Below are 6,560 nucleotides of genomic sequence, written 5' to 3' on the forward strand. Positions count from 1 at the left end.
AATTTGTTAAGAAACATTATACCCAGCTGTTTTACTATGACCCTGATGAATTCCACAAGTCCACCGGGAAAACAACAATGAAAATGACAATATTATATTAGACTAGACATTTTTATTTTCCATAACTTTAAACCTTTTCTGATTGTTAATAAAACTTCAAATACAATGCGTGAATTTGTGTAACTCTTCCATTCACTGTACTAAAAAAAGTTGTTTTTGACAGTAAACAGCCAAAATATTGGTTTAGTCAAACATTGACCCCAACAATACCTCTAACTTGAATAATTTAGAAATATTGGAGTTAAAGGAAATAAACGGATACATGGACGAATGCCACGGCCATTTGTTGGAAATGCAAAGAAGGATTTCTTGTTATTCTTATTGCTTTCTGATACATTCCTCTTATCTCTGTTGACGTAAAAGAATTTTTATTGAAATTGCAGAATTTTGAGAGAATTTACCCAATCATATAACTTGAAAAGTAAAAGAATTTACCCAATCATATAACTTGAAAAGTAAACTAGAGAATGCCTGAATAGGTGAAACATGAAGTGAGTTTTACCGCCACTTGTGCAACTGTTGACATAAGGTATGTACCTATAATATTCTAATTAAACACTTCAGGGGCTACACAAAGAATTTATAAAATAAACATTAACTATTCAGAGGCCTATTCGTGACCTATTAAAAAGTTATTTGTAGGCATATTAGTTTATTTTTCTGTGTTTTTTAAGTATATTCTCAATCCATAACACTCATTATCATTTCATTAACAAACCAATTTATTTATAAAATGGGTGGAATAAATTGAATGCTTGATACTTTAATAAAACACAAAAAGCTTTGTATTATTCATATATTGTTTTTCATGGTTTATTAATTTACGTCACCTATATAAACTATTGACCGCTTTCCTGCTATATTTCACTGCATTATTTCAGTTTACCTTGAGTGATAGTTTGTATGCTGCTCGCTTTAAGTTAAGACAGTATGCTTTATGGCAGTTTACTTATAGTCAATGACTTAACTGTACCTACATCAGTAAGGAACATAAGGAATTTGATGTAAAAGACTATTTATTGTGTAAAAAATAGATTTATGTTTTAGTGTTTTACATTTAAATATGTTTCTTACAACTTTTGGATCAGTCGCACCCAGTTTACCAATCATTGTTTTGAATAATAACTTTTGCAAGGTATACTCTGTTTTGATGAACCGTGAAATTTTAGTGTTTAACTTGTCTATTCATAATTTCAGTTGTAAATAAATTGTAAATTTATGCTTATCATTGCAAGTGCAAACCAATAAGAAACGTTGTGACAAGAAAAAATTAACCTTTCAAACTTTTTTGTGCTTTAAACCCTTTCTAAGACTTAGCTATATCAGACACTGAATTTCCTTTACATTTATAAACCTAAACGGCGTTGTTAATGAAAGATTGGCGTGGCTTATACACACTTGCACACTTGCACTCTACTTAAATTCCACATCGTAGTCAGTGAGCTGTAGCATTACGATGAGATAGCTGATTACAAGCGAGAGCATCTTGGTAACTAGAGACATGTCTATAGAGAAGACTCCTCCAACACTGAAGCTGACTCTGGCGTTGAACGTCGCTAGAGAGAACAGACTGACTGTCTCGATGATCACATCAGGAGAGTTACACGTGACCAGCTGATGGGCAAGGACAACTGTCTTGTGAGCTTCTTGACAACAAGCCTCACACACGGCGCAATGAGACAACAGAGCTGTCAACTCTAGAACTATGAAGATGAGTCTTGGCCAAGTGAATTGCTCGGATCCAGCTGTGACTAGAAACGTGAATCCTTCACTACACAAGTATAAACTGCGTTCAAACTGGACACAGAGCAAGAAGAAAGTGAAGTATGAATTCATCTTTCGAACAACTTCGTGAAGGTCTATGTACAGTTGAAATGTGTTAGCCAACTGTGAAGCTGTTGTTTGGGAGCTTACAGCTCCTTTTGATGAGTTTACTTCAATGATTCTTTCACTAACAGCTCTGTAAAGTCTCTGGAGGTTGATCACGAATATTATGTGATATAATTGGGGTGCCAGATAACAACCAAATGTTAGGCAATATAGAATTACGTAGAAGATTTTACCAGTCCAAGCGGCAACTGCTAGAGCCAAGTACTGTGCAAGGACCCCACAGAGAATCATCTTCTGTTGTCTTGACGTGTATGTCAAGTTTAGACGATCCATCAGACGTCCTACATCTGCCCAGATAGTCTCACATTGGTCAAAGTATTTCCAGTTGTAGATCATGCTCACTACTGGTGCGATAACAAAAGCAAAGTCCCCTATAGCAGCTATCACTGCATTAAATGTTAGTTTGCGTTCGCCATTTGCAAAAGAAAAAAATCTACTTTGGCATAATAATATTGCGACTGCTAGGATTACGACACAGACTATTTTGCTACGGCGATGTATCCCAGAGCTGAACAATATCCATTCTAGGGGTTTGTATATCATCATTGTACCATTTATTCTCTCCTCCTGTTAAAGGGATTGCAGCAAAAACCACTCAGGACACCGTTACTAAGGAAAACATTCATATATATCATTAGTTTAAGTGTTTAATATGTCCAAATATGCTGTCCAATCGAAAAATGTGTTGAGATGACAAGTGTGACACGATCAAATTAATTGTGTTAAAATGTGTGCCACTCTTACTTTTGGCTTTATTAGATACTTGCTTTTACCTACTTGAGAATCTGTTTAAAAAATTTCTAAATACAGGGTGAATTTTAAATGAGTCCCCCCCCTACTTTTTTCTACATTTCTTAAGATATCATCTCCGGACCACGTCAGATCATTGTTGAGTAGTAAGTACTTTATTTTGACTGGGTATACATTTTTGGCCACCATCTTGGATCCGCCATATTGGATACAAAGTTTTTTTTTCAAATGTAAGGGTAGGGTTGTAACCCATTATTTCAAACTAGACTTTTACGTTGATTACAATGCCACAATTAGTTTTTAAAAATCTTGATCCGTTCTAAAGTTATAAGGACTTTTTATAACTTTATTTTTAGCGCATTTTAACATTGTGCATTTACAAACTAAGACCATAATCTCAAAATAGTGCTAGATAAAGATAAGTATACACCATCATTCATTGCCGACATATTTTCACTTGGCTATGACGGATGTAGTTTTTTCAGCCGCCATCTTGGATCCGCCATTTTGAAATGTAATCAATTAATTTAAATATGAAGGTGGTGTTGTGACCCATCATTTTGAGCTACCTTTTTATGCTGAACTCATTGCCGCAATCTGTTTTTCATTTGCATCATTGGTTTTTGAAATATTGAAATTTTAAATAAGACTATTTTAATATTTCATCAAGACAGCTTGATAACCAAAAACGGATTGCAGCATTGAGTCCAGTATAAAAAAGTAGTTCAAAATGATGGGTCACAATACCACCTTCATATTTAAATTAATTCATCACATTTCAAAATGGCGGATCCAAGATGGCGGCTGAAAAAACTACATCCGTCATAACCAAGTGAAAATATGTCGGCAATGAATGGTGGTGTATACTTATCTTTATCTAGCACTATTTTGAGATTATGGTCTTAGTTTGTAAATGCACAATGTTAAAATGCGCTAAAAATAAAGTTATAAAAAGTCCTAATAACTTTAGAACGGATCAAGATTTTAAAAAAATAATTGCGGCATTGTAATCAGCGTAAAATTCTGGTTTGAAATAATGGGTCACAACCCTACCTTTACATTTGAAAAAAAACTTTGTATCCAATATGGCGGATCCAAGATGGCGGCCAAAAATGTTTACCCAGTCAAAATGAAGTACTTACTACTCAACAATGATCTGACGTGGTCCGGAGATGATATCTTAAGAAATGCAGAAAAAAGTAGGGGGGGAACTCATTTAAAATTCACCCTGTATATTTTTTAAGATTGATACATTCGACTAATGTTGTTTTTACTTAGAGTGAATATACACCTGAAATATTTTGGTAAAGATATAAGTTTTGTTATAATTTGTATATATTTATTTACTTCATAAATAAATGTGGCTATGTTTCATGAGTTCAATTGTAAAAATATAAATTTTACCGTACTATATTTCAAGCTACAATCACACTTTCAAAATTAAAATATTAACAGATAAAGAAACATTTCCTTTTTCTTGTTTTTTGCTAAATTTGTGTTTCCTAAAAATTACGAGGTTATATGTTTTCAATATTTCTACTACTTAATATTAAATGCAATTTGAATTAGTATATTTCTTCGTTGTCAGTTTTAAAATCAATTAAAGTATTGAAAGAGATTTCATATTACTACAGTAAGATTAGGTAAAGTTATAATCTCTTATCCATGGAAGCCGAGTATTAAAACTGAACAATGTTCCAACAATTTAATGAAGTTTCTGATTCAATCTTAGATGAAATACACACTTTTCATGCATTTCCAAAGGGAAAGATTTTTAAAACACTCAGACTGTAACAAACCTGTGAATTAGGCAATTCTACAGTCGCTATAGTGAATTTTATTACGAACCATTGCAAAATAAAAAAAATATCTAAAAAAATGTGACTAGTTGAAATACTTTTACATGCTTACAGGTGTTTTGTATTTAAAATGAAAAATTGAGTATGTTATTGTGTTCATGAACCACATATGCAAGCCATCCTCGGTAATTAACCATTTGTAACTCTTCTAATATGATAACTGAGACAGAAAAATATAATAAGGTTACCAAGTGTCACAAAAATCATCATGCAAAGCACTTACAATGTAATACAATTTACTTGGACGTATCGCAATACAAACGCCACTTGTTACACAAATACAATTCCCATTAACATGATTATGTCAATTTGTGTCATGGATACAGTACGTTTGCGTTAGATAGGTATTTTTACGTAGGGTAGTAACTTCCAGCAAAAAAGATGTTGGTCTACAAACCACTAGATTGGATGTTGTTTATCAGTGGAGTTCATATCAGCTACTACCATAAGGGTAGCTGTTTCGCCTGTGCATGCAAATACAGATCCCTCCATGAATTCATGAATCTCATATCAAATTGTGGCGCTACGATAGTTCCATCAGTCTTCGTGTTTTACAACGTAAAATACTTTGACTATTGTGAACAAATGTGGGCAGACGTGGATAGCTTGATAAACAGTTTGCTCTTGTCAAATATGTTTCGACAGAAAAATATGATTTTGTTCGGAGCTATCATAGCACTTTTGGTTCAAGCAAGTGGCATATGGGTTTATGACCCTATTAAAGCTGTCATTATAACCTTAAACTATTTGAATTTCCTGGCTCCTCAAGTGTATCACATGGTTTTCGTATTAACTGCCCAAAGGATCTTCACAGCTATCAATGAAAGGGTTGCAGAGGTAAGATTGTCAACAGGAGCAGTAAGCTCTCAAACAACAGCTTCTCAGTTGGAAAACACATGCAAGCACTATCTCGATCTCCATAAAGTTGTTCAAAAAGTGAACTTGTACTTCAGTCTTCACATGCTTGCTATTCAGTTCATCCGCTGTTTGTTCTTGTGTAGTGAAGTCTTTACTATTCTAATTAATACCGGTACCAGACCCGAAAAGGTTACTATTATCGGTGTAAGCCTTGTGATTCTAGAGTTGACAGTTCTCCTGGTTCATTGCGCTGCGTGTGAGGCTTGCTGTCAAGAAGCTCACAAGACAGTTGTCCTCGCCCATCAGCTGGTCACGTGTAACTCTCCTGATGTGATCATCGAGACAGTCAGTCTGTTCTCTCTAGCGACGTTCAACGCCAGAGTCAGCTTCAGTGTTGGAGGAGTCTTCTCTATAGACATGTCTCTAGTTACCAAGATGCTCTCGCTTGTAATCAGCTATCTCATCGTAATGCTACAGCTCACTGACTACGATGTAGAATTTAAGTAGACTCGATCAAAAAACCTCAAATATGAAGCTTGCACTAATTCTTTGACTTACACTTCACTTCTGACCAGTTTTTGCAATTTGTAGATCTTTAAATGTATATAAGTAAATGTGATCACCTACAGCAACTTGGCGAAGCAGTAGCATTAAACAATTATACCCAATTAGCTGGGTAAAATATTATGTTAAAATGTCACATCGGTCGAATATTCTGTATTTAAATAAATACACTTAAAAATATATATTTTAAATATAAATACCCAAAACATTCCCAGTTTACGCAAAAATAACATTGGCGTTATTACAATTCATGGAACGTTTTTGAAGCGTATCTTTCGCATTAGAAGAGATTCCGATTAACATGATGAAACTGGTAAATGAAAAACACCGCATTCCCTGGCAATATTTGAGATTATTCCTGATGGTAAAATTATTCGGGGCTTCTGATTGAGAAAGTTTCTAGAAGAAGAGAGGAATCTTGATTCTTTTACTTCAATAACTCAAGCTTTTCTTATTTTTCCTATATTTTACCGACTGGACAAAACACAGCAAAAAAATGTAAAAAAATGCAGCTCTATTGGCAAACACTTGTAAAGATTCCTAAATTAATCACGCTATTTTTAATTAGACTCATAGTTT

General features: G+C 34.1%; 2 protein-coding genes across 2 annotated transcripts; one reads left to right on the forward strand and one right to left on the reverse strand.

Moving 5' to 3' along the window:
• Positions 1-1,473: 1,473 nt before the first annotated feature.
• Positions 1,474-2,286, reverse strand: LOC128985139 (putative gustatory receptor 28b). Its single transcript, XM_054404521.1, has one exon. The coding sequence runs from the start codon at positions 2,284-2,286 to the stop codon at positions 1,474-1,476; it is 813 nt and encodes a 270-aa protein (XP_054260496.1).
• Positions 2,287-5,336: 3,050 nt separating this feature from the next.
• On the forward strand, positions 5,337-5,924 carry LOC128985140 (gustatory receptor 23a). Its single transcript, XM_054404522.1, has one exon. It carries the CDS (start codon positions 5,337-5,339, stop codon positions 5,922-5,924), a length of 588 nt encoding a protein of 195 aa, XP_054260497.1.
• Positions 5,925-6,560: the final 636 nt, after the last annotated feature.

This window comes from Macrosteles quadrilineatus, unplaced genomic scaffold, assembly GCF_028750875.1.
Source record: "Macrosteles quadrilineatus isolate MER2022 unplaced genomic scaffold, UCM_ALF_1.0 Scaffold_2__2_contigs__length_208266976, whole genome shotgun sequence".
Taxonomy (NCBI): Eukaryota; Metazoa; Arthropoda; class Insecta; order Hemiptera; family Cicadellidae; genus Macrosteles; species Macrosteles quadrilineatus.